The 25,011-nt window shown below is 54.0% G+C and overlaps 12 protein-coding genes across 12 annotated transcripts; 7 read left to right on the top strand and 5 right to left on the bottom strand.

Moving 5' to 3' along the window:
• Positions 1-447: 447 nt before the first annotated feature.
• Positions 448-2,328, top strand: BAUCODRAFT_36127 (uncharacterized protein). The gene is made up of 4 exons (XM_007679913.1): positions 448-841; positions 906-1,317; positions 1,388-1,725; positions 1,787-2,328. Exons 1-4 carry the CDS (start codon positions 544-546, stop codon positions 2,161-2,163), a joined length of 1,425 nt encoding a protein of 474 aa, XP_007678103.1. The 5' UTR covers positions 448-543; the 3' UTR covers positions 2,164-2,328.
• Positions 2,329-2,645: 317 nt separating this feature from the next.
• BAUCODRAFT_158358 (uncharacterized protein) lies at positions 2,646-5,069 on the bottom strand (the record flags this gene model as incomplete). Its single annotated transcript, XM_007680331.1, has 5 exons — positions 4,494-5,069; positions 4,144-4,435; positions 3,019-4,047; positions 2,782-2,966; positions 2,646-2,725 (listed from the first exon to the last, which is right to left on the bottom strand). The coding sequence occupies exons 1-5, from the start codon at positions 4,615-4,617 to the stop codon at positions 2,646-2,648; spliced, it is 1,710 nt and encodes a 569-aa protein (XP_007678521.1). The 5' UTR covers positions 4,618-5,069.
• Positions 5,070-5,356: 287 nt separating this feature from the next.
• Positions 5,357-5,793, top strand: BAUCODRAFT_93390 (uncharacterized protein; the record flags this gene model as incomplete). Its single annotated transcript, XM_007680055.1, has 2 exons — positions 5,357-5,435; positions 5,485-5,793. A coding segment is annotated over exon 2 (279 nt), but the record flags the coding sequence as incomplete, so codon positions are not given.
• An 81-nt stretch (positions 5,794-5,874) lies between these two features.
• Positions 5,875-6,250, top strand: BAUCODRAFT_564236 (uncharacterized protein). Its single transcript, XM_007680330.1, has one exon. It carries the CDS (start codon positions 6,008-6,010, stop codon positions 6,236-6,238), a length of 231 nt encoding a protein of 76 aa, XP_007678520.1. The 5' UTR covers positions 5,875-6,007; the 3' UTR covers positions 6,239-6,250.
• A 12-nt stretch (positions 6,251-6,262) lies between these two features.
• BAUCODRAFT_25951 (uncharacterized protein) lies at positions 6,263-8,749 on the bottom strand (the record flags this gene model as incomplete). Its single annotated transcript, XM_007679783.1, has 4 exons — positions 6,263-6,640; positions 6,691-6,887; positions 6,912-6,994; positions 7,065-8,749. The coding sequence occupies 4 exons, from the start codon at positions 8,747-8,749 to the stop codon at positions 6,263-6,265; spliced, it is 2,343 nt and encodes a 780-aa protein (XP_007677973.1).
• A 1,433-nt stretch (positions 8,750-10,182) lies between these two features.
• BAUCODRAFT_564575 (uncharacterized protein) lies at positions 10,183-11,502 on the top strand. Its single transcript, XM_007680329.1, has 5 exons — positions 10,183-10,534; positions 10,589-10,605; positions 10,662-11,103; positions 11,156-11,419; positions 11,472-11,502. Exons 1-5 carry the CDS (start codon positions 10,417-10,419, stop codon positions 11,477-11,479), a joined length of 849 nt encoding a protein of 282 aa, XP_007678519.1. The 5' UTR covers positions 10,183-10,416; the 3' UTR covers positions 11,480-11,502.
• A 22-nt stretch (positions 11,503-11,524) lies between these two features.
• BAUCODRAFT_25949 (uncharacterized protein) lies at positions 11,525-13,024 on the bottom strand (the record flags this gene model as incomplete). The annotated part of the gene is made up of 1 exon (XM_007679782.1): positions 11,525-13,024. The coding sequence occupies one exon, from the start codon at positions 13,022-13,024 to the stop codon at positions 11,525-11,527; it is 1,500 nt and encodes a 499-aa protein (XP_007677972.1).
• A 643-nt stretch (positions 13,025-13,667) lies between these two features.
• BAUCODRAFT_141107 (uncharacterized protein) lies at positions 13,668-14,925 on the top strand (the record flags this gene model as incomplete). The annotated part of the gene is made up of 4 exons (XM_007680328.1): positions 13,668-13,777; positions 13,823-13,850; positions 13,914-14,580; positions 14,636-14,925. The coding sequence occupies exons 1-4, from the start codon at positions 13,707-13,709 to the stop codon at positions 14,923-14,925; spliced, it is 1,056 nt and encodes a 351-aa protein (XP_007678518.1). The 5' UTR covers positions 13,668-13,706.
• A 67-nt stretch (positions 14,926-14,992) lies between these two features.
• BAUCODRAFT_73784 (glycoside hydrolase family 3 protein) lies at positions 14,993-17,981 on the bottom strand (the record flags this gene model as incomplete). The annotated part of the gene is made up of 2 exons (XM_007680011.1): positions 14,993-17,093; positions 17,143-17,981. The coding sequence occupies 2 exons, from the start codon at positions 17,979-17,981 to the stop codon at positions 14,993-14,995; spliced, it is 2,940 nt and encodes a 979-aa protein (XP_007678201.1).
• A 350-nt stretch (positions 17,982-18,331) lies between these two features.
• Positions 18,332-19,961, top strand: BAUCODRAFT_36120 (uncharacterized protein). Its single transcript, XM_007679912.1, has 2 exons — positions 18,332-18,740; positions 18,796-19,961. The coding sequence occupies exons 1-2, from the start codon at positions 18,623-18,625 to the stop codon at positions 19,719-19,721; spliced, it is 1,044 nt and encodes a 347-aa protein (XP_007678102.1). The 5' UTR covers positions 18,332-18,622; the 3' UTR covers positions 19,722-19,961.
• A 150-nt stretch (positions 19,962-20,111) lies between these two features.
• BAUCODRAFT_564099 (uncharacterized protein) lies at positions 20,112-20,960 on the bottom strand. The gene has a single exon (XM_007680327.1). The coding sequence runs from the start codon at positions 20,652-20,654 to the stop codon at positions 20,307-20,309; it is 348 nt and encodes a 115-aa protein (XP_007678517.1). The 5' UTR covers positions 20,655-20,960; the 3' UTR covers positions 20,112-20,306.
• A 2,577-nt stretch (positions 20,961-23,537) lies between these two features.
• On the top strand, positions 23,538-24,797 carry BAUCODRAFT_36118 (uncharacterized protein). The gene has a single exon (XM_007679911.1). The coding sequence runs from the start codon at positions 24,011-24,013 to the stop codon at positions 24,515-24,517; it is 507 nt and encodes a 168-aa protein (XP_007678101.1). The 5' UTR covers positions 23,538-24,010; the 3' UTR covers positions 24,518-24,797.
• Positions 24,798-25,011: the final 214 nt, after the last annotated feature.

Here is a 25,011-nt window from a genome sequence, read left to right as displayed (position 1 = left end):
CAGCGGAGTTAAGGTCGTCTTTCTCAGGCCGGGAGTCTCGCTTTTGGGCTCATCAGGGCGCAGCCATCACGCATCCGTACTTGAGAATTATTGTGAGACGCGTACAGTAGGTCTTGCGCAAGCCGTCGCATCGTGTAACATGAGGATACCCCGCTATCTCTGCGGTGAGACTGACCCGAAGTTCTCTGGTACCTGGTTGGCAGTGGTAGCTGAGTAATTGAAGCCTACAGTTGAAGCGAGCGAACACTTCGGGGCTCGGGTTTTCGGGTCCGCGTTAGATCTCCGCGACGGCCGTGTCCTCCTACCGTTACCACTAGGGATAGCGCTTAGCGAACCTGTCTAACAAATAATCTCATTTTGACTCCATTCCACTCCTTCCATACTGCTTCGACCACCCTCCATACTGCTGTCAAAGTGTCAGCGCGCTGTCTTTGTACGCTTCTTGAGTGACTGCGGAGCGTTTACGGGAAGCCGTCCGCGGCGATTGTGTTAGTGGCGCGCGAAGCTTTCTTGGCTTGAATTGGGCTTGACTTCACATATATAATGGCCGCGCAAAACGCCCATGTGCCATCATTGAACGATGAGCACAAGTTCGAGCAGGAGTCGGACGATCAAGTGAGCCCGGTCGATCGCAATGACGAGGAGAAAGCCGTGCCACCGGAGTCTGAGAAGCCAGTGGAAGCAGCCGCAGGCGCAGAGGCTCAGCCCAATGGACCTCCTAAAGGACCCCCGGCAGGACCGCCAGGAGGCCCACCACCGGACGGAGGCTTGCAGGCGTGGTTGCAGGTCGTAGGCGGATGGTCGCTATTCTTCAACACTTGGGGTCTGCTCAACACATTTGGTAGGCTTCACCACGGCGCAAGATGTGCGTGGCAAAATGAGACATTGACCTGACGTGTTCGCAGGTGTGTACCAGACATACTATGAATCTGGCCAACTGTTCACCGCCTCCTCTTCCGACATCTCATGGATCGGCTCGGTCCAGTCAGTCATGGTGCTGTTAGTAGGCGCTGTTGCAGGCCCCTTCTTTGACCGTGGCTATCTGCGCTACCTGCTGATTGGCGGCGGTTTCATGGTTGTCTTTGGCCACATGATGCTCAGTCTCACTCACAGTCTATGGCAGGTCATTCTTGCGCAAGGCTTTTGCATTGGCATTGGCGCCGGCTGCCTCTTCGTTCCAGCCGTCGCTCTCCTGCCAACCTACTTCAGCAAGAAACTAGGTCTTGCTGTCGGCCTGGCTGCGTCTGGTAGCTCTATGGGCGGTATCATCTACCCAATCATGTTCTACCGTCTCGTCCCAGAGGTGGGATTCCCTTGGTAAGTTAGATGCACAGGGTGGTCTTTATTTAGTTCTTGGAGTTGCGCCTCCGTTGCTGACGCATAGTAGGGCTGTCCGTATTCTCGGATTCACCGTACTCGCAACCGTTCTTGTTCCCATCATCGTGATGAAACAGCGCGTCAAGCCACCGAAGGCACGCGCTATTCTCGACACGACCGCCTTCACAGATTGGCCGTTTGTGACATTCGTGCTTGCAAGCCTGATCGGATTTATCGGTCTTTACGTTGGCATTTTCTACATCTCCTTTTTTGGCGCGGCTACTGGCTTCACAAACGAGAGCCTGTCGTTCTACCTTGTGCCAATCTTGAACGCTGGCTCTGTATTCGGGCGCACTCTACCGAATGCGCTCGCTGATAAGACTGGCCCGCTGAATGTCATCGCACCTGGTGAGCTATCGAAACTGCCGTCAGATTATAGTTACGGGTACTGTCATACTGACAGGCTTAGGTGCGTTCATCGTGGGGTTGATCCTACTGTGCAACATCGCGGTGCATAATGCAGCAGGCCTTATTGTGACGACGATTTTGTTCGGCTTCTTCTCCGGCATCTTCATCGCTCTACCTCCGGTCATGTTCGTGGCTCTCACGGCGGATAGAACGAAGATTGGTACCCGTATCGGCATGGGCTTCGCAGTTGTCGGTCTCGGCACACTTGCTGGCGGCCCGGGCGGAGGCGGGATCTTGCAGCGACGTGGCGATGATCCAGCTACCTTCGATTGGACCGGCACATGGACGTACGGCGGCGTATGCATGCTTGCTGCAGGCGTTATCCTGTCCGCGCTTAGAGTGTACAAGGCTGGCTTCAAGCTTAGGGTTAAGGTGTGAGCCCGCATATTGCGCTGGATCCTGATAAGGTGACATAGCATTACCCATTTAGAATGTAGATATAGACTGGCATTATTGCATAGCGTTAGGATGCGGTGTGAGATAGTCAAGGTTAAGTCAGCCCAGTAGAGGCTGGGAATTCATACGTGTGCGCAACACAGTACTGTTCGCTCGGTGGTAGTCTCGCAGTCCCCAAGCCGCTACACTAACAACATTGATGCTCCTCCATCGAGCACTCAAAGCCTGCGAAAATATGAGGAGAGCCGACGCCTGGTGGTCATTTCTTTAGCTCCGAGAACGTCACGGCGAGCCACCGCCGCGTAAGCTATTACGGTACGACGAAGGGTGTGCATCTCACACCCGATTGCGTACGAACGCATGCATCATTCAGTGACGGAAACTGCCCGAGGAGTCTGCGACATGAGACGGAGCAGCTCACCACCTTGAGGTCCCAACTGAGGCTTCGACCGCAATACTGAGTATCAACCGCCTGCATTGAGGTTGAGCGGAGAGACGCAGGTAAAGCTATTGACTTGCGGAATCTTGAAGGCTTCAATCATACCTGGATGCACCGTTAGCGGGACCATTGCAACTTCTATAAGAAATTGCACCACAAACCTTCGATAGCAGCATACAGGCCAAGGCCAGCGACGACCCATGCTCCTAAGCAATAGACAACATGGATCACGTTGAGCACCACTTGTCGTGGGCCTCCGCTGATGAAGCCTCTTGCCCAGTATTCAAAGCCAGAGTATCTACGGTGCACCACTCCAGTTTGCGGATCGAAGCCTTGGCCAACCGTGCTTTTCATGAAGTTGAGTCGCATATCGCAGGCAAGCAATCATTGGCGGGAACGAGTAGCTGAACTGCATAATGGTAGCGGCCGCAACTACAGAGACGAAGCCGAAGTAATCCGGTATGGCCGCCGCAATCACGAAGGCGATGGACCACCAGATGGGTACTAGGATGGTCCATATTATCTTTCCACCTTTGGTGATCAGAGGCGATGCTCCGAACAGATCGATAAGCACGTTGTTGTATAGGACCTTAATTCCAATGTTACCGTACAAGCCGGCCGCAATAAGTCCAGACAAGAGGCCGATGGCGTTGCCTGCAGTTTGCAAGCCGTAGTGCGAGACGCCCTGGTAGCTGATCTGATAGCTGTATTGACATTGGAAGTAGTAGGTGTAGCAACCGTAGATCAGATACACTGCGTAGATGAAGAACTGGGCTCCCCACATAGCGAAGATGAAGTCTCTAGGTCGTCGCATTTCTGCCATGAACTCGACGAACAACTGTGCTCCGCCGTACGCGAAGACACCGGACAGTAAGCCGTTGAGAGCGGCGATAGAGCTTCCTGAAGGCGGCATGCCACTGTAGTGGATGATGGGCGGGTAATTTTGAGTGTCCGGCTTGATCGTTGTTGGATCCACGAGTCCGCCTGCGGATCCGAGAACGGAGATTGCGTAGTTCGGCGGAGTATGTGCGAATGCGCCCATCGTGATGAAGATGACAAGCAGGTTGAGCCATACAGCCAAGTTGAAAACGCAGCCATAGGACTTCAAGGTCTTGATCTGACCAATGGCGAAGCCAACCACGAGGAAGAGGATTGGACAAACGGCATAGCACAGCCTGAACTTCGATATCTCGGAATTAGCCTGACCCTGCTGGATCGTCACCTGGCCAAGGATGAGCAGCAGCGCTAATGCTTGCAGCGTAGCAGTGATATAGCGAGCGGTACTCCCATAGACGCGGAAGGCGAGGTCGCTATAGTTCTTCAACGGGAACTTGTAGCTATCGAGTCCCAGAAATGCATGCCAGAGCAAATAGCCGCTGTAGCCGGCGCAGAGCCCGAAAACCGTGTAGAGTGCTATGCCGGCCCCCCTTGGAGTAGATAAGGTTAGCGGGTAATTCTATGGTAATAACGTAGGGCGATGTTGTACCCGTCCGAGCGTGCCCATAGCGAAGCCTACCCCATACGGACCAAGGATGTCGGTCGTGATTAGATAGAAGCAAGCTCCCCAAGATGCAGTACGAAATGCGCGAGAAGCGTCGGTCCATTCCTGATCGGAGATTTCGAGGCGGTTTGCCTTTCTCGAGAGGTTGATATTGCGATCATGACCTTTCTGCTCGGCGCTGTCGTTTGGAAAGCTCGCACGCTGCGCTATGTCCCGCGCAAGCTTCTTGCGCAGTAGAAGTGATCGCCAATCCGTCTTCACACTAGGCAGTTCACGCTCCTCTTCTCGCGTTCGTAGCGCGTAGTAGTGGTATTCTGGATGAATACACCATCAGCTACTTGCACTATGCAAAGGATGTTAAGGCACGCAGACCTTCGAAGGACACGGCAGGATCATGTAGCTTTCTGTCTTGTGGTCGGATGTAAGAAGTGCCGGCTGGTCTCGGTGTGGCGTTTTCTCGTGATGCATTGTCAGGTCGTGGCATCCTTTCTGTCATAGTGGCTGTGGCGGAATCATGGAATCACCTTCGTCACAGGCCAGAGACTGACGCAAGAGCTAATTGAGGAGTCAAAGAGAATGAAGTTGGTAAGAAGAACTACCACGACATCCTGCCAGGGCTGTGTCTGAATGGACGAATATTCAGGGCTTCTGCCCATGCGTGATGGAAGGAAGAGATCTGCAGAACTAGCTTATACCTCAGACAAGCAGTGAAGTGTCCGCTTCATGATCCCGTGCAGTATTCGACCGTTCCTTACTGTCAGGCGTGTCCGCGGGTAGACGCCAGATGATGCTGCGAAGCATTGCGTGATGATCGGGTGCCTTTTGTGGCAAGTGCTCCCCTCCAGTCGTGTGAGCCATATGAATGGTTCATCAGCCGGAACCTCAGCCGGAACCTTGTATGCGCGTGAGCGTGAAAAGGACCCTGGCCACTCGAAGCGACTCCCCCTCTCCCCTTATGTGCTCGCAGGCAGACGTTGCTCGTCCACTCTGTCAATATGTCCGTCCGAAGGATCCGGAACATTTGTGCAAGGGAGCGGATTGCCGAGTCGCAGATGCTTTCGCAGAGTCTCTTGGACGAATGAACCCACGTAGACACCTCTTCGCCAGTACCCATGGCCAGCCTACTTTTTGCGTCCACGGTCATAAGGCGGGAACCCGGATGGGGTCTGGAAAGGTCGTAGAACACTGCGGGGCACCTCCAGCTCAATGCGCGAGTGCCTCGGAGGAGAGAGGATCAAATAGTGGAGAAGTCCTCTGTGTAAGCTTGCATACCATCGCAGTAAACAACATATAGCTCAAGTGATTCCGCCAATTGTAAGTTCGTTCACGAAGACGAGAAGCCGTACTCATTGATGGTGAACAGCATCCACGGAAGAGATAGAGCCTGCCCACCATGTCTCTCACCTTCGTCCTCTACCCCAAGGGTACTAACTTCAACATGGACTACTACATCAGCACCCACATGAAGATGGTCGGCGACAAGCTCAGCCAATACGGCTTGAAAGGCTGGAAAGTCTCGGACTTTGGCAAGGATGCCGAATACTGCGTTGGAGCGACGCTTGAGTGGGAGAGTATGGAGGCGTTCCAGAAGGGCGCGAGCTCGGACGATATGAAGACCATTCTGGACGACGTGAAGAACTTCTCCGACAAGGAACCGATGTTGATGCCTGGTGGCTTGACCGGAGCAAGTAAGTGAGGTGGACGAAGAAAGAGAGTGTGCAGCTTTCGGGATTAAGCGGCCGGATCGATTCTCAGAGCTTGGAACGACTTCCATCTGCACTGCCACTTCCTGTTCCATTTGTGACGAAACTATCATCGATTTCCTTCCACAATGTCGTCCCGGTGCCAACTTCGTTCTCCAGCATCTTGCCCAATGCTTTGCTGTGATGGTGTCAGGCGGAGTGAGTACGATTGGTAGGGTACTTCACTTACACAATATCTACATGCTCCGGAGCAATACTGTGTGCCTTCAGTGCCTTCTGATCCGCGTATCGAACGAACAACAGCAGCTCCTTGGGAGCTTTAGGCCGCTGAAAGGTTGCATAGGTAAGCACACCAGGTTCGTTCGCAGTAACCCAGCTCGAAAAGTTCCTAATGCCGGTCAGAGATGCGAGTGATGCAGTATGATCAGACATTCTTATTCACCGCAGTAGATCCAAGGCTTGCTGACGGTTCTTGCACACCATCCTCGTAACGCTGATAAGCACGCCCTCGCCACTCACTGCAACCCCGTCTCTCGCCACAAAGCCAGCAGCATGATACCAAGCAACCAATTCTTCAGGTTTCGCGTACAATTCCTCTCGCTTGACAGTCTCATGGTAGCCTTGAAACCCCGCCTCATTAAGTTGAGCTTGAAGTGCAGACTTGGCTGTATAGATTTCCAGTCCACCGATGAGCGGTTTCTCGGAAGCTCCAGACTTGCCTCGTGCGGGCATTGGAATGAAATACGACCATGTCGTACATTTCGCCTTAGGTTGCGGGTAGTAATCGCGTGCTTCTTTGCGCAATAAGGATAAGCACTTGATCCATGTCAATGAAAGCACGTCACGGTCGAGTACCAGCAGCGTACTCTTTGTTGCTTCGCCGGTGACTCCGGGTAGAGCATGCAAAGGAGCGCGACACCTTCACCATTTGTCGACGGTTGTGCTTGCGCTTGAGGTTGCGTGGACGCAGGAAGAGGATTGGATGGAGTTGGGGCGGCGACACGGTCAGACATCTTGATACTCTTAGCACTTGGATAAGAGACGACAGCTCTGTTGGCACACGCTGTATGTTAAGTTCAAGTTGCACTGCAGTACACCTGAGCTTCCAGCCGAGGGCGGTCGTTCTTGCCTCGGTTGCTGCAGCCAAGGCTATCATCACGTAATGCGAGTCTGTGGATTGAGAACAATGACAAAGGCAAGCTCTGATAAAAGATTGATGGGCTGTAAATCTGCTGCTTACCCTGTGTACTTCATAAGCGCATCGAGATCCACACGCTGGTAATACGAGATATGGCCAAACCCTTCCCAAAACTGTGCCAGCCTGTCGTGTGAGATCATGATAAGCTGCGACGGCGTGTACTGGTCTTCGCACGCGTCAGTGGTTGCCGTAGTGCGCTCGGATGTCGTGAAATGCTCACCTTCCCTGAAGCCTCTACCAGCAATGTGACCAGCGCTTCGCACGATCCTTGCGCCCTTAAAGATCTTTTCATCCGCAACGCGCAACAGCCCTGCTTCACCGATCTCTGGTGCGACAAAGGTATACTCTCCGCGCGGAATGTTTGGGTCACCCGTCAGCTTAATAGCCTCGAGCCTGCCAGACGGCGCGTCGTCATTTGGGGCGGTGGGTTGCGATGGACTGTCAAATGGTGTTTCCGTGAAGCCCTCAAGGATCGCTTGCGGAGTGGGTACTTGATATTGTTCCTGCTCAGTCCAGCTGGCAAGCTCGAGAGCGACCTGCTCCCGCGCGGCTTGGACGACGTCGAAGTCTTCTTGAGCGCTCGCATAGCTGCTATCGCTGCTCCCACTCCCTCTGCGCTGACCGCGGAACCATTGCCTCAACCAATCCATGCCTTCCGGTAACGGTCGTTCATCCTGCTTGTCGGGCTGCAGAACGACCAGAAACTCGCAGCCGTGGCCACTGTAGTCGCCACACCAAAGACCCTGCCATGGCTTCTGCGGAGTTGGTGTGAAGCACCAGTCAGGTAGTGATGCAAACGTCGTGATGCCCTCTTGCATACGAATGCTCATGCCGCCACCTGCGCTCGAGGTGAGGTTGGCTGCAAAGTACGGGCCGACCATGCCGAGTGCTGCCTGTAGACCGGACGATGTGAGCGACAGCGGACTAGCTCGACGCCCATTAAACTCGACCCATTTGCGCAAACGAAAATGATACTGGCTCACTTCGTCTAGTCTTGAAGGGCGGTGGCCGGTCGATTGATACGAATTGTGCGTATTGTTACGTACATGGGCCGGCGTTGGGAACCGTAAAGGTGGCCAAACAGCTGTCTGCTCGGTAATTGCCTTCTCAGGCAATGCTCGGCAGAGCATGAACGAGGAGTAGAGTCCAGCTTCGGCAAGTGTTTCCATCAGAATCTCTTTACTGTAGTTTGAGGGTGGCGCGTACGACCTCGCGCTCGGCTCGTTGTCCGGTTGATCATCCGTCCGCAAGCCGCCAAGATCCAGCTTCAACACAGGTCTGTTCATATCGAGCACAATCTTTGGATTGAAGCTGTGTATGATAACTTCTCTGTCCTTCTCCCAAAACTCCAGCGTATGTCGACCGCGCTGCGCTGCCACAGTATACGCTTCAATGCATCCTCTTCGCGCGTCATACCGAGCGGCGACCAACTTGCCAACGTGTTCTATGTCGCCGAACCACAGGCGCCGCTTGACAAGGAACCAGTAGGGGTGGTGTGCGATGTAAACTTCACGGAATGTCTTGGATGGCGCTGGGCCGGTGAGTGGTTCAGGTAGATATTGATTGACCAAAGGCATCCATATCTGGTCGTCGTAGGTTTGGGTGGCGAGGACTTTGCAGGTTTGGGCGGCACGACCGAGATCCAGTGGCTCGAGGTATGCTAGAATTTGGTGTAGCAACTCGGCGGGTAAACCTAGGAGAGCTGGTCGCCCTGTGCTTTCCGTCATGGTGCGGGCCTGAAGGATTGCGTGAACAGCTTCGGCTTTCTAAAATTGAGGGGTGATTCAGAAACTGCCGGCAAGGTGATGTGGACACATATAGTAAGCAGCCTTCGTGACAATGACAAAACAGAAGCGGGAGGTTACCCTCGGTATGACCGGCCTGATGTGCGTGCCTCCTGCTTTCGCTCTAGTGCACCCGTTGAACTAGCTCACTCCACGCAATGCTCATGCAGCTGCAACAGGAAGGTGCGAGGAAAGGTGATGCGGCTGATTCGTTCCGCTTCAGATGCACTCGGCTACCTGCTGCAGAATATCTACGGTAGGTCCAAGCGGCAACAAACGTCCGCGAGGCTTCACAAGGTGGGGCTAAACTCTCATTGCACCCGCGACGTGTCGATCAACAATTTGCATGACGCTCGCACTTGCGCCGTGTCGGTGTTGGATCACCGGGCCGAACTTGCGCGGATCAAACCAGTTCAAGATGCCGCAATCTCAGCCAACCATAGACAGTTCATCACGGACGACATTCTTGTGTGCTCATGACCTGCAATCCTCCCTGCCGACGCTCGCGTGCTTCGTGCATTAGCAGGACGAGGACATCTCACTAGCGCCATGCTCAAAGCGATACAAGACCGGGGCAATGGATTCTGAACAGCGGTAAAAAGCAATGCTACTGAGATAAGACTTCCTCAACTGCTATCGTAACGACGTGGCCCTTTGCAGTCCGTCTATCCCTTGTTGTGAACGGATCGCAACATTTAATGAGTGATAGGCCAACATATAAAATTCCATGACCGTGACCTATCAGTCGTCATATATCGCCAAGGATGCGATCGGCGTACTAGTCTATAACGACCGTAACGCTGCCAGCTGGCTCCACGGGAGCGGCCAGAGGTAGGCGTACATCCTGATATTTCATCGAGCTCAAGCACGCCCAGCGGAGAAGTCCTCAACATGGTGTAGGAGTTACTGCGGGCAAGCTGGAACACCACCGTATCATTCGCTATAGCCGCAATACCCTGGCGGAGAACCTCGAACTCGGTAGCCTATGTCGCGCGCGGAAACATTTTGACACAGTAACGTGGTGTCGTTGGTCCAATGAACCGCCTTGAGGAGTAACCCTTGACTGGAGGCGTCTCAGTCCGCCAGCAAGTTGGCTGGGAGGCAGTGCTGGGGATTGAGCCATGGAGTATGATAAGATATGCAGCGAAGGTGGTGATGTGCCTATGGCCGAAAGTCTTCCGTTACTGCACTACTAATCAGTTGCAACGCTTCTGCGCACGCAGTCTGAGAATCCATAACACAGCGAAGAGTGAGCCCAAAAACAGGGGGAGAGCCATGGTATGTCTATGCATTGTTCGTGAAGTGTACCTTTACACTGCAACGACTAGCACATAGCCGCACCACACAGAGAGAACGTAAGTTGAGTAGGGCTAAAGAATGTGGAAAGTACTCGTCCGGAGGAGGGTTAAGATGGTGAGGGGAGCGAGGTCGAGAGCGCTAGCGGAGTGCCTCGAGACGGGGTATCTTGGGCTCGCAGCAACACCGCATTGGTCAACTTCAATACATAAAGTGGCCAGAAGGCACCGCAATGTCTATGTAGGTCTGTTCTGGTTTTCTGATTGTTTGTCAACCTTCTCCATTCTGACCTTCTACTCAAACGCTCGCTTGCCATGCCGTCGACCGAATTAACCACAGCAAACGGCTCGGGAGAGCATGTCGTAGAAGGCTCAGCTTCGACTTCCGCCAAACCGCAGACAAAGATCACCTTAGCTGGCAAGGTCATTGCTAGTGAGTCGCACATGCGAATGTCCGGAATCTTCCTTATACGCTGATGTGCTGCAGTCACCGGAGCGAACAGGGTAGGCTACAAGGTTCGGCCGGTGATTGAATCCAGCTGACATTCACCGCGGTATAGGGTATCGGTCTCGGCGTAGCCAGCTCCTGCCTTGACAACGGCGCGGACCGCGTATATTCGATCGATATCGGCGAGGTAGGCGACGACTTTGCCGCAGTCCAGAAGAAGTACCCTGGAAAGCTCCATGCAATCAAAGCCGACGTTACGAACGAAGAAAGCGCAACAAAAGCGGTAGACCAAATCATTGTGGATGCTGGTGCATTCCACGGCATGGTTATCAATGCTGGACGGACGAAGCACAAGCCTGCGCTTGACTTCACCACGGAAGAAATAAATCAGCTATGGTCCATCAATCTGTTCGGTTCGTTTTACTGTGCCCGAGTTGCCGCGCGCACCTTCATCAAGCTAGGCGTGAAAGGGAGCATCGTCTTCACCGCGAGTATGGCCTCTTACCGTCCAAACAAAAGAGTTCCATCGGCGCCGTATGGTGCAAGCAAAGCTGGTAGGTTCGTGGGCATCGAAGCCGTTTGCACCGATGCTAACGTTGAGGCCAGGCGTGCGCAATATGACTCACACATTAGCGATGGAATGGGCACAATACAACATCCGTGTAAACTCGGTCTCCCCAGGGCTTGTGAACACCGCGATGACGTATTGGGTGCCCCAACAACCCGACTGGGAGCAGCAGCTGAAGTATTATGGAGGCATGCCGCGCCTTGCGGAGATCGAAGAGCTTGGTGGAGCGTACGTCTACTTGTTAAGTGACGCAGCAAGCTATACAACCTCCATTGACATTCCGGTCAATGGAGTCGTCGGCAGTAAGTGGAAGGATTCTTCAGAGGCGCACATAGCTGACCCGGGATATTATAGTCTGTTAAAGCGGTGGTGAAGTCAGTGGTCGAATCCAGCTTCTGCTTGAGTTTTCAGCCTGCTTCTCGGGACTCAACGGCCTCATCCGAACGGCGCATGAGCTGCTCGAACAAGCTGGAGAAGCTGGCTTCGAAGTCGTCCTGGTATAGTAACTGTTCAAACTCTGATTTCAAAGCTTTCCATGTCGTCAGCTTGAGTTGCTGCAGCAGTTGTCGAAGGTACGCGTCTTGTTCTGGATCACGCGCAAGTGCACAGAGGCTGTACCGCGTCCACAGCGCAACAAGCTGATACTTGGTGCCAATCAGTGCGGGCGTTCGAAGATGCTGACAGGACGAAGTGTGGATCCATAGAGCGCTCTGTAGGTCGAATGGCCAGTCAAACTTATGCGCATCCATTGCTGCTGACAGCATGACGCCACAGATGGAGATGTTGACAGCCCTCACGTGGTATAGCGCATTGAGCTCTGTCGGATCAACCTGGCCTTCGGCATCTGGCTGGGGTTCACAGCCTCGGGTGTGCGTTGGACTCCATGCCATGTTTTCCAGCCCGATCTTCCGCAACCGAGTTATCTCTTCTTTGTCGGATATGTGGAAATGTGACAATTGCGCTGTAAGAGCCATCAGACTGCGTGCTTCTGGACGCCTTTGGTCGAAGATCTTGAAGCCGGCAGGGAGGTTGGTCAGTTGACTGGGATTGAAAGCGTGTGTGTGTAGATGTGATCGCTCATCAAGTGACCTCCGATACATTTCGAGAACTAAGTCTGTGAGAGTCGCGACGCTGTCTTCTGTCAAACTCTGAGCCGGGAGTGGAAGGCTCTTCCAGGCCTGCATGTGTACAGCGTATGCATCCTCATCACCATACCTCCGCTCCCATCCGGCGAGCAATGCGATCGCCATCGGAGCGATGCTCTCAGCATCCGCCGATGTAATCTTCGACTGTATCGCATCTAGCGAAGCGCCACGTAAGGTCAACAAACCGGGACCAATGTGAGCGAAGGCTGACTTAGGGAGGCCGCATGTATTACTGTGCGTGCCAGCTACAAAGATAGCAACCTGGTAAAGTGTCGTACTTTCTAGCATGGCACTCCAAATCATCGAGCGGACCGAGCTGTGTGCGAGTGAAGTTTCGCTCGGTTGCTCCAGCTGGAATGGTCGATGTGCCATCAGTTGGGTTACGATCGGAACTACTCTCTGGAAGAAAGCCTGGTCCTCCTCTACTTTGGGGCTGACCAGTGCGCGGGCAATCTCTACTTCGCTCGTACTCCTCTCTGAGCTGTCTGCGACCGTTGGCGTGGGCGAAAGAACTCCACAGCCAGGATGCTGCCATTGCTGGGACTGCTTCCTCGCGATGGTGGCCCTTCGCGCCGCAGCAGATGCCCTCGCTGCTTGGGCTCGAATGTCTTTACGGCCCAGACCACTGGCCAACGCATTCTGGTCGATCCAAGTGCTCGAGGCTGCAGGTTCCGATGCTTGCGCCTGTGATGAGCTTCTTCGTGGCAATATCTTACCCGGCTTGACAACCCTGAACTCGGGACTCGTCTTGCGGCCCGACATGTTGGCCAGATTCGTTATGAACGAGCCACATGATCAGGAGTGTATTATCAACGAATTTTTACAGTCCATAGCTATCGCGAAAGCATGAGGGGAAGTCGATGACAAACCTGCTCTAGCAGACCATCTCGGACAGTTGCAAAATTTCTCCGTGAGTGCACAGCTCCGAGAGGTATGGGTGGTATTACCGCCCTAGCTGGGTTGCGAACACTTCCTGCGCCCATAGCTTCTCAAGGTTTCAACGCTCGAAAAGAGTGGCAGATCATCAGCGGACAAATGATGAACTGCAAGGACTAGGATCGGGCCGAAAGAGCTTGCCATGGCATTCGGATGGACCCTTGCAGCCGACGTTGACGGCTCCAATTGAACATGGCGATAGAGACCGTCACAGTTCACAACCTGGTTGTGCGAGTAGAATGACTCCCGCACACTATACTGTCGTATCATCTTCGCCACCGATTGGCCTGCGATTTCGTCGCACGCTCTAATGGAGCTACCTGACTCAGCTACCTAGGTTCCGCTGACAACTGGGCCAATCATGTAGCCTTCCGTCTATCCAGCCCTACAGTTTGCCTGATTTCGTAGAAGGCAGTGTGATAGAGCTAACCGGAGTGTATACAAGACTGTCAGCTTGACAACGTGCCGACGAAGGGCTGAGTCGCTTAAGACTATCGTCCTGTTTGTCATGCCACGGCCGCGACTGGTAGTGTTCTTCGCTACTCTCATCCACATTCACATTCTGCAACTAAGCGTACCGTGTTGACTGCAAGACGGCTGTTCTTGTTGAATTGGACGCCCTAGAGGTTTGGTAACTGTAAATAATGAGCTCGTAGGTTGCGCAGTACACCGCCCAGGCACTTACAGAACACTGACTGCTCGCCACCTATTGCAGGACCCCATTTCAGCCAGCCAGAATGCTGCTGTTGAGCAGGGTGGCGGCCTTAAGGATATCGGCATCTTTAGAGGCGATTCAGTTGACGGAGGCCGTGGCGTTTGCAAGCGCGAGCTGCGGATGGACCGAATTTGCTGTTCCGCTCACGGCTTGTCATTGTTGATTACAGGCATCAAGGGGGACAAACGCCACACCATACTGCTCGACACAGGTCCAGAGGAGATGATCTTTGAGCTCAATGCGAAGCGTCTGCGTGCCGAGGTCGGCAACATTGAAGTCGTTCAGCTGTCGCATTGGCATCGTGACCACTCCGGAGGCATGCTCAGAGTCCTCCAAATGGCCAATGCAGCCAAGCAACACAACTTCCCCATCAGCGTGGATCTGCATCCTAATCGACCGGATTACCGCGGTATAATGGCTATGGCACCGATATCGATGGAGGCTGATCCAAGCTTCGCCGAGATAGAGCACGCTGGCGGCAGAGCTGCGAAGAGTGACAAGGCGCACACAGTGCTTGATGATATGTTCCTCGTTTCCGGCGAGATACCACGGGTCACTTCGTATGAGCTGGGCCTGAAACGAGGCATCAGATTTGTTGCTGAGAAAGATGAATGGGAAGAAGACACCCTCATGCAGGACGAACGCTTCTTGATGTGCAAATTGAAAGGTAAGTAGGATCTAATCTACGGTCTGTGGATATATCGTTGATCACTCGCGGTTAGACAAGGGTGTTGTGCTGTTCACTGGCTGCTCGCACGCAGGCGTGGTGAACGCCTCACGTCATGCCGTAGAACTCGGTAAAGGAACGCCATTGTATGCCGTCATGGGCGGCTTCCATCTTGCGGACGGCGAACCTGATACGATCGCACACACTGTGGCGGACCTGAAAGCCTTGGATCCGAAAGTGCTATTGACGGGTCATTGTACCGGGTGGCGAGCCAAGTTCGAGCTTGAGAAGGCGATGCCTGGAAGGCTCGTGCCAAGTTTCGTGGGCTGCATGTTCAAGCTTTAAGCAGGAAGGCTTCCACAGCAGTTGAGATTTCTAAAGGCTGTGGTGCTACTTTAGCTCCGGCGGATGGTCATGGATTAGGCTCGGCCACAACGTGCGGCAGGGTACTGCATGCGGTCGGAGGCAGATCTCGGCTCGAGAAGCCTAAACAAACAGTAATGCGACCACGAGGAACGACCCAGTTCTGTCGCTCTACGTCCCAATACGAGATATCCTTCCTAGTGAGTCCAAAGCGGACGCCCTCGGTCTTGCCAGCCTCGAGGTAGATCTTTGTCCAATCTCGCAAAACTCGCACGGGCAAGTCAAGAGCCTTGTTTCCATAGCCGACCGTATCCGGGTCATATAAAACGTATAATTGAACGACGGCGTCGCCAGCCACCGGTCCCATGTTGTTGACCCTTGCCTGTATCGACACAAGTGTCTCGTAAAGGCTAGGATTGCCACCTTCACCTCCGCCGGCCGGCGACGGCTCCTGTATATGCGAGTAGCCTTCTGGGTAAGGGTAGCGACCCTGCTTGACCTCCGCAGCGGTCGAGATGTACGGGTAGACGTACTTCCTCAATCGTTGCATGCCTTCCGGCCAAAGTGCTTGTTCTGGGTCCGGTATATGCCTGTCAAGCTGAGGTGGACTGACAGGAGACGCTTCCCTTCGCTTCGGCTCTTGAGTCCAGCTACCGACAGGATGCACGAACAACCCGCCAAGCTTGAAAGAAGAATAGCTAAGACCATAGCCGAACTCGTATCGAGGCGTGATGTTGTGTTTGTCGAAGTAGCGGTAGTCAATATATATGCCTTCCGTGAAGTTCTGTTGCGGCGCCAGGCCGTTTGCCACCCTCAGGATCTTACTGGACGGTCCGTAGTGCTCTTCTTTTCTCGCTATCGTGTAGGGCAGTCGACCGGACGGATTGTGATCGCCAAAGAGCACGTCTGCTAACGCGTTGCCACTCTCTTGACCCGGTAGATGAGCGATAAGCACAGCCTTCACGCCAGGCATGTCGATCCATCGCTCCAAGATCGTGGGTCCGACAGTGTGTACCACCACAATGGTGTCTCCCACTGGATATCCAGACTCGTTTTTGCCACCACAACCCGCAGCGACAGCCTGCACTAGCTCATCGCCTCCCTTCTGCGGGTAAAGATCATTACGATCGCCTTTGACATCTTTCCAGCTAATGAAGCCTTCGCCGGCATCAGAGTTGACGAAGACAAGGCACAGCTCTTGCGCGGAAGCTGTACCATCGACGTGTTGGACGACGTTGGTCGGCCAGTATGTAAGATCAACGAACTGCGAGTCGAAACGGCCACGCAGTGCTTCTGCAGGAGAAATAAGGTAGGGTAGCTCGACCGCACCTGAACCCCATCCTTGCGACAGCGTGCCTTCGTTGCACCCGCGATCGGGACATGCATTTATGCCTCGGGGGTTGTTGAAAGCATCCTCGCCAAAGATGCCGACCCTCAACTTCTCGTCGCGTGTAAGTGAAGGGTGACCAGATGCATTGCGAGACAGCGGCAAGACCTTATCTTCGTTCTTCACGAGCACAATGCCTTCCCGCGCGATCTTTCTCGCCAAGTCGTCGTGGTCTCCGCCCTCTGCCGTACGCCGCACCGGAACGTATTGATTCACGACCCCTGTTTCTTTGCTGTCCGGACTTCCAGGATGCAACTTGCCAATTCTCTCCTTCGTCCACGAGCTAAAGTTAGGTCCACCACCTTCCGATGGTTTCGGCCACTGCTCCACGTCATCCTGTCCTAGCTGGTACCACGCGGCCACGATGCGCATAACCATGTCGTTCAGGCGGTCCATAGGCACAGATGAGTTCAGCACAGCTTTTGTTAGCTCAGAACCCCAGAGACTCTGGCCATCTTGCCAGAACAAGCCGTCACCAGGCATAGTCATGTCGAGGCCTGCAAGAGCAGCAGCAACGCCAGATCGCTGAGCAAGCCAATCTGACTGTACGAAGCCTTGGAAGCCAAGTTCGTCCTTTAGTACGCCGTTGAGAAGCTTACTGTTCTGACACGCGTACGAATTGTTGATCTGGTTGTAGGAACACATCACACTCGCTACACCAGCTCTGACACTTTCTGCGAACGGCCAGGCGTAGATTTCGTGCATCGTCCTGTCGTCGATGTTGGAGCTTATTGCATTGGGAGTGCCCCATTCCCAAGATTGCCTACAGAATGTTAGCAAGTCTTAGCATGGGCGACCGTGCTCATACCCACCGAAAGTGCTCCTGCTCGTTAGCGACGTAGTGCTTGGCTGTTGCTATCACGCCTTCAGCCTGGATGCCCTGAATGGTCCTTGCTGCCGCAATGCCCTGTAGCACAGGGTCAGCGCCGAAGCCTTCCCAGTTTCGGCCACCTGCTGGTAAACGACCAAAGGGACCCATGGCTGGGCCAAGGATAACATTGATTCCCTTCAGACGTGCTTCGAAGCCGTGCGCTCGTCCACGCTCGTACATCAAGTCCTTGTTCCATGTAGCACCCACGGTTATGCCTGCGGGAAACGCTGTAGCGTTGTCCATGAAACGGAGTCCAAGCGGTCCATCCTGCAAACAGAGGCTTGGAAAATCTAGCCTATCGACAGGGCCAGTGTTGCCCACGCACATCCCCATGCTCCATCCAGTGCCGGTGGTGATGTTCACTTTCTCTACCAAGGTCATCTGGCTGACGAGAGCCGCAGCGCGCTCGTAGCTCTGCCGCCACGCTTCGACGGTGCCACCCTGGGGCGACGGGTACCATGAGTCACTTTCACCATATAAGGGTGTGCCGGCTTTGTAGGCCCACAAGCCGCCGGCTGAGAGCAACAGGAGAACAGTCACGAGGAAGAGAGCGCTCAGAAAACAGCAGAAACGGGATGGCGTTAGCCACCTCCGCCAAGCGGATTTGGTTCGTTGTTTGGTCGGTTGCGCACCCTTCTCCGACGGCTTGGAGACACCATTGAGCGCGTCTGCACCAGCGTTGGGCTGCTCAGCCTCCGGTCGATTGAGTGGTTCAAGCTCACCGGCGTCCGACGTGTCTGAGGCTTCTTCTTCAGACCGTTGGTGAGCAACCTCTTCCATGTTTCGGCCTCCATACAACTGCAAAGCCCCGTCCGCCATGTCCAATCGCGGTCATTCAGTCATAACGATGAATTGCTATCTGTCGCTAAACCTTGGCTAGGATATACAAGACGCTACATGTACACAGTCGCGTTTAACGTTATGCATGGCGCAGCACCGATGCATGCCTCAGGCCACGGGGATGTTCGCGCGAACCTCTTCCCGTGTTAAGAGTTCCCGCTATGACGACAGTTTCCGTGGTGACGATGTAGTTGTGCGTCGCTGAAGGTTTTGTCGGAAGCTCCTGCGGACATTTGGGCGGACTGGCATGGCCAATGGTGCGCATACGCTTGGCTTTGGGTATTGGAAACCTTCTGCGTTCGGGCTTCCTACCCTTGCCGTAGATCTGTTATGATCCACATCCACGGAGACACAGAGGCGCAATCTGGACAATCTTGTCAATCACTCCACACAGCTTGGGCCACTTTCGTGCCGTTGCTCAGTGACGTAGCGGGCTACAACCACTCGCTTCAAAACATCGCCTCCCCCATCAGCCACAGCACACACACACATTCACTCCCACCAACTCCGCACATATCGCTCTGCAGACACCGTTGCACTACAAGTAGCTTCATCACAGTATAACAGACTTTACCGCCAAGATGCACCGTACCTACTCAATGCGCCAGTCGCGCGCGCCGACTGCGTCGCAGATTCAGAACCCGCCGCCTCCACCTTCGTCTACCAAGGCGAACAGGCTGTTCGGCCGGGCCAACATTGGTCAGTGAACCACGCTCGCAGTCGTTGTTGATCCGAGAAAATTAATGCGAAACAGGACACACCTTCCGCAAGTCTACTGCCGGCGCATTCGGTCCAGATCTTGCCAAGAAGCTTTCCACACTCGTGAAGATGGAGAAGAACGTCATGCGCTCCATGGAGCTTGTCGGCCGTGAGCGCATGGAGGTCGCACAGCAACTCTCCATCTGGGGTGAGGCTTGCGACGACGACGTCTCCGACGTTACGGACAAGCTCGGCGTGCTCATCTACGAAATCGGTGAGCTTGAGGACCAATTCGTCGACCGCTACGACCAGTACCGCGTAACAATCAAGAGTATTCGCAACATTGAAGCCTCCGTCCAGCCCAGTCGTGACCGCAAGCAGAAGATCACCGACCAGATTGCCCAGCTCAAGTACAAAGAACCAAACAGCCCGAAGATCGTCGTCCTCGAGCAGGAGCTTGTCCGCGCCGAGGCCGAGTCGCTCGTTGCCGAGGCTCAGCTTTCCAACATCACTCGCGAAAAGCTGAAGGCTGCCTTCACTTACCAATTCGACGCTCTGCGCGAGCACAGCGAGAAGCTTGCCATCATCGCCGGCTTCGGCAAGCACCTCCTTGAGCTCATCGACGATACTCCGGTCACACCTGGCGAGACCCGCAATGCTTACGACGGCTACGAGGCCTCCAAAGCCATCATCCAGGACTGCGAGGACTCACTCACCAACTGGGTTGAGCAGAATGCATCGGTCAAGTCTAACCTGTCTCAGCGTGCGCGCACTCTGTCCCAGCGCCGCCACCAGAACCGTGGTGTGGGAAGCGAGGGTGTTGACCTGACGCACCAGGATCAGCAGATGGACCGTGAGTCTGGTCTCTGGATTCCAGCCAGCCAGCACAAGGGCGGCGAGGAGGAGTTTGATGATGATGGCGAAGAGGAGCACGATGTTGACGCGCGTGGCCGTGAGGAGGAGCGTGCCCAGGCTGCGTAAGTTAATAATTCAGTCCCTAACGTTAATTGATTGAGCGCAACCACGCATGCGACCTTCAATGCGAGCAATATACCCAGGAGGGCGTGGGAGAATGGGCGATTGTTCCCGATGCTCGAGGCTGACCCCCAAGACCGAGCTGTTTATGCAATGACTGATGTTGGAGTACCCTAAGTGATGCGAGTACGTAATTTTCATAGTCAATAATGTGTTTCATAGTCCTGTGAGCTTCATCTCCATCGCACGTATGTCGCTGATATCGAATACCGCCGAGAAGGAAGCGACGGTGCGCAGTTCCGATACTCTGGACATCGCACCTTAACCTTCTACGTGTGGTAAGCGCCCATTTCCGCACGCACATTTTACAACTAGATCAAGAAAGAAATAAACGCAGTGAAAATGAGTTGGATGGAAGGACTGATGTCCAGCAGATTTCAGTCGCTAAATACAAAGACTAGGCGCGCAATCCGCTGCAGCTGCCTGGGTATACGTCTTGCCAACTTACTCCAAATTCAAACTACGAGCCGCGGAACTGCAATACGCTCGATGCCAATAGCCGTGATGGTATACATAAGATCTCGAAGCAAGCTAAACAGTATGCATTAAAAGCCAAATACACCGCGATATACTCGCAGAAAGGTCGGTAATGTACACAGCCGACCAGCAGCTCATCTGTGGAGGCGGTGAAGGTAGTCGAAAGTGTGTGCCGGTAACAGGATCCTGTATTGCGTGTGAATGACTCGTGTATAGTGACATCCGTGGTGAGCCGAGGATGATAGGGCGGGTGGTAGTTGCAGATATGCACCTCGTGATCAGCTGCATGCCAGCGGGGCGTAAATGCAGGCGGCCAACGTGACAGCGCAAAGCGCGGCTAGATGCAGCCTGCAGGAGAGATACGAGGCGGTGATGCACAGGCTGTTGCCGGTGCTTATGCATTAGGTGAGATATGTGTTGTCGACACAGTCGAGAGTGTAGGTCTAGGCGCTCTTGATGCGGCTTCGACTGCGGTAGTTGTACCAATGGTCCGAGTATGTATGCTTGACCACTGTGGTCTTGTCTGAGGGAGGTGAAGCGGCCGTCGGATCGCCGCGCTCAATGAGCGCATGGCTGGGTACGACGCTCACTTTGTTGGAATAGGTGGTAGAGGCCGGCTCGGTGGTGGGCCAGGGCAAGGTGGGAAGCTTGTCGCAGGCATGATAATGAATTGACTCCGGTATTGGAAGCCTTATCGTGGTGATATGCTCGATTGGTCAAGCAGCGAAATCACACTTGTATATGGGTCGGTTGTTAGTCGTTGTAGTTGTTGATCGTGTATTAGATCGTTGTGTAGTGTGTAAACTTCGGTGGTATAACAGGAACAAGACCTACCTGTGAAGGCAGGCACCCGGCTGATCATATAGTCATCCGTCTGCCAAAAGGACAACGCACACCTCATTTCATGATGCAACACCAAGGCAACACACTAACCCTCGACCTTGCACGGACTCACCGCCGCCCGTCCTTGCCAACACCTGCTGGGTTAAGGAGAAGAATAGCTAGCGCATTGGCCACGGTAAACGCTAAAAGTTGAGCATGACAGCAGGACAGGCAAGGCTGAAAGCTTGTCATGGTGTCATGCGCAACTGCACCCCTGTCGGTCATCACTCTTTATGGGTTGTCCGTCGTTACTAAACCCGAGACTACAAGCCGCGTTCCACGCTGGATACCTCGTACCGCTCTTGGCGGTGATCCAAGAATCCCACTCGCGCAAGACACCGGCCAGCACTGCAATCCACCAGGAATGCATCAGCTGCAGACCTTTCAAAGCACACTCTCGGAGTGCGCGCAATGCTTCGTGGTGGACAGCTGTCTGTAAGGAGTTTGCTGCAAGCCATGCGCAACCGTCAAAGTCAACGGCCGAATTAGGTTCTCCACCAGCCGGCCGCTTGCTCGGCAGGGCGATGGTCAGGCACCCGCACAGAAAGGGGCATGGGGTGGCGCAAGATCAGCAGCATCAGCTGGTGTCCTTGTCGAAAAGGTCGACGACCGATGTTTCACCTGTTTCGGAGTCATGACAAGATTGACATCGCACTCGCTTACCTGCATGACGGCAAGCGGCCGACCGAAAATAATGGCACGCATAAAGGACCCGTGCAATGGGCGGTGACTCCGGGACTGTGCATTGCTCACACAGACATATTCATTTCGGCTTCTCTGAAAGGCGTACAGGAGAGAACGACGGTAGAATACGCCTTCACGGTCGGCCGCTCAATACCTTCCACCGGTGCATCGTTTTACAACCGGTGGTTTGTCTCTGAACATGCTAGGTTCCTGTCAAACCCGGCACTGAGCTTCGCGTAGAATCACCGGACGCCGCGGAATGATGTTTTCATCTGCCGATTCGGTACGGCAGAAGCGAACAGTTACGTTGCTGCGTCGCACGATGCTGATGCACGCGTCAGTAGTGTTCGTGGTCAACCCCATGTCGCATCGTGGCTGACAGCTTAGCGTCTGCTCTGAACAGTGGGCCGACTTTCAGGAACAGGCAATTGCCTGGATTGGCCCTGCTTTCTTCTTCCTTTGTTTTGTTCGTGAGATCGCAGAATAGGGCGTGAATCGGTATCCGTACAGTGCACGAATCATGCTACGGCGACGAGTACCCGCATGAACCGGGATCGACAGGGGATGCGCCGCGTAGTACCATGGTCGTCATGCCTAACCTGGCTTACTACGCTCACTCAATGATTGATCAGATGGTCAAGTTTGACAGTTGCTTAATGATGAGCAGGTTCCGGGCAGCCGTACACGCCCTGCCAGCGCTGATGTGAGCTTCCGTTTCTTCTAATAAGGGACATCCCGCATCCTAGACATATCATTTCGGCATCATATTACTCGCCCATGCGTTCACTACCAGTAAGAGAGTGGTTGGCCTGTCGGCAACGCCCTGTTCGGTCAGTTACTGACGCATCGGCTGGCAGTAGCGCTACACGTGCGAACCGGCTGGCTGCCACTCTGGGGACGGGAGCTTTGCTTGTAGACTGCGTGCAGCGTGATTCACGCCCTCCAAGCATCAGAGCCCAAGCATCTCTCAGCGCTGACCGATGTTTTGCTTTATCGGTCGGGTCCGCTTGGGGATTATCGTTCTTGATCGAATAGTCGCACGGATTCCCGGGCCAACGTCTTCTTCTAGAAGGCTTCTGCAACAGCGGCAGCTCCGGCTAATTATGGAGCACAACGTGGCCGCCACGGTCCGATCGCGGAGAAAGGAGATCGCACAGATCGCAACATGCATCTTAACTCTGCCCGTGCTCATATTCAAATTTGCTCCTTGAGCAGCTAGGTAATGCTAAATGCAGGTGGTCCTGATGCGCGCAAGCCAGGTAATGGCCTTGACCTTCCAAATCTCGGACGCATGACGAAATTGGAAGACTCCGCGAACACATCTCATTGCTAGGTTACGCTTGAAAGCCAGAAAAGATGTGTAGCTTTCCTAAGTTGAATAGCGTTCCTGGTTGCAAGGCACGTTATTCTTTGACAGGTAAGAAGATGTTGCTACCATGAAAGATACGTTTACGCCACAGAGACAGAAATGTCTTCGCCGCAGAGACCCCGTCAATGCAGCGTATCTGCAACATTCTTCGCAAAGGCACACGGGCCAGACACTACCCATATCGAACATCCATAGAAGGTCCCAGGTTCGTGATTCAACCAAAACGAGTGCTTGACCTCGAGCCTCAGGTCTTATACGCTCTCGAGCGTATTCGGCTGCGCACTGCTTCCTCCGCGTGGCTGAAAGTCGATTAACGAATGCTGCGCATGAATTTTGGAGTTCGACATGCCCAACTCATATGACCGTCTTACAGATGATGCTACACTTTGTTGATCCCAGCCAATAGCTTATGCAACGAGTACTGGGACCGACCGTTCCTAATGTATACGTAGACTCGATCTACCAAGGGCAAAGGATCACTATGATGCAGAAACGGCTGTGTCGTGAAGCTCCTTCTTAAGAGCGGCCGAGGCCTGTACAGGCTGGTCTGTGAAGCAAGTGACTTACTCTTGAGAAGAATTCCGCTTCCACTTTGTAGCTTCTGAGAGGTAAGCTTTATGCTTCGCTGCAACACAAGCGACTTACCGTTGCTTCTCACCAGAGTGGTCCGACTTTTACAGAGTTAGGATAGCCTGCACCATGTCTCGCACACAGCCCGATATTGGTTATTTCCTTCCAAACACACGGATAAGCGACATAATAGTCACATTTTAGCCACGACGTCGTTTCAGCAGGCTACAGAACCGGGTTACTGTAGCGGAGGATGAATAGCAGAGGCGCAAACGCATACCACGAGCGGCGCCTACTGCCTGCGTTTCAAAGGCGTGCAAGCTCATCTCCCACTTCCAACGAGCTTGAGCTCCAAGCAGCTCAGCCGAGGCGGGCGGACGCTTTCTACAAGCCTGGCGCCGACCCGGAGAACAAGGCTGGAGGCTTTGCGCAAGGCAGTGCCGTGTACCGCACTGATGAGGAACGAGACCAAGACGAGGCCGCGCGACGTCAGTGGCGTGGAGACCAGCTCGATATGATGCGCGAGTTTGGGATCTATGAGGGATGCAGAAGCTGTTTGATCGCGGGGCCTTGTTTGCGGCATGACCTTTTCTACGCTGCGGCAGAGAGGGCCTCGCGCAGCACGCAATCGGGTTCGGCCGCGCACTCTTATGCTCCACAGCGTGAGATCGGTCTGAGGAACTCTATCACATTCTCAAACGGACCTGGCTTCACTTCGGCGGCCCAGCAGCATGCATTCCCGTATCAACAGCAGGAGTAGGAAGTGCTGTCGGCCGCTTCGGGCGCACATAATGGATGCGATGGCAGTGGCAAGGCTGCAGGCTCTAAGAATGGCGATGAGGACTGGGAGGTGATCGACGAGGAAGAGTTCGTGGAAGACCGGAACGGCTGGGTTTTTAACGGGCCCGGACTGGCTGTTCCCAAAACGGAGGAGTTGAAAGGGGGTCTTCAGTAGGCTTCAAGCCGCTATGCGAGGCGATGAGCGTGGGAAGGGTGGTGCTCGTTAAGCCAGTGGCCGCACCACCACTGCTCATCTGTCTTTTACACCAATGTAATGGGCATGAGGGAAATAATCGAAGTCTGTGGCAAGTCGTATCGCTTCAAACTTCATGAGTCTGATGTGTTGCTCAAATGGAGCCGCGCTTAGTCGAGTCTCTTGTCGTAGGGCTGAAACGGCAGACGAGAAAAGCTCGTGCCTCTTCCGACGCTTTTGGTTCGGCGGGGACCGAACTCAGAAATATTTCTCAAGATGCT

This window comes from Baudoinia panamericana, assembly GCF_000338955.1.
Source record: "Baudoinia panamericana UAMH 10762 unplaced genomic scaffold BAUCOscaffold_9, whole genome shotgun sequence".
Classification (NCBI taxonomy): domain Eukaryota; kingdom Fungi; phylum Ascomycota; class Dothideomycetes; order Mycosphaerellales; family Teratosphaeriaceae; genus Baudoinia; species Baudoinia panamericana.
This window is presented reverse-complemented; position numbering and strand designations above follow the sequence as displayed.

Excerpts from the sequence above, each read along its gene's own strand:
- BAUCODRAFT_564236 (XM_007680330.1), top strand. The coding sequence starts at position 6,008 with ATGGTGTCAGGCGGAGTGAGTACGATTGGTAGGGTACTTCACTTACAC.
- BAUCODRAFT_36118 (XM_007679911.1), top strand. The coding sequence starts at position 24,011 with ATGAATAGCAGAGGCGCAAACGCATACCACGAGCGGCGCCTACTGCCT.
- BAUCODRAFT_36127 (XM_007679913.1), top strand. The coding sequence starts at position 544 with ATGGCCGCGCAAAACGCCCATGTGCCATCATTGAACGATGAGCACAAG. Across the intron at positions 842-905 it reads GGGTCTGCTCAACACATTTG|GTGTGTACCAGACATACTAT; the intron begins GTAGGCTTCACC and ends ACGTGTTCGCAG. Across the intron at positions 1,318-1,387 it reads CCAGAGGTGGGATTCCCTTG|GGCTGTCCGTATTCTCGGAT; the intron begins GTAAGTTAGATG and ends GACGCATAGTAG.
- BAUCODRAFT_36120 (XM_007679912.1), top strand. The coding sequence starts at position 18,623 with ATGCACCGTACCTACTCAATGCGCCAGTCGCGCGCGCCGACTGCGTCG. Across the intron at positions 18,741-18,795 it reads GTTCGGCCGGGCCAACATTG|GACACACCTTCCGCAAGTCT; the intron begins GTCAGTGAACCA and ends AATGCGAAACAG.
- BAUCODRAFT_564575 (XM_007680329.1), top strand. The coding sequence starts at position 10,417 with ATGCCGTCGACCGAATTAACCACAGCAAACGGCTCGGGAGAGCATGTC. Across the intron at positions 11,104-11,155 it reads GTATGGTGCAAGCAAAGCTG|GCGTGCGCAATATGACTCAC; the intron begins GTAGGTTCGTGG and ends CGTTGAGGCCAG.
- BAUCODRAFT_564099 (XM_007680327.1), bottom strand. The coding sequence starts at position 20,654 with ATGCATAAGCACCGGCAACAGCCTGTGCATCACCGCCTCGTATCTCTC.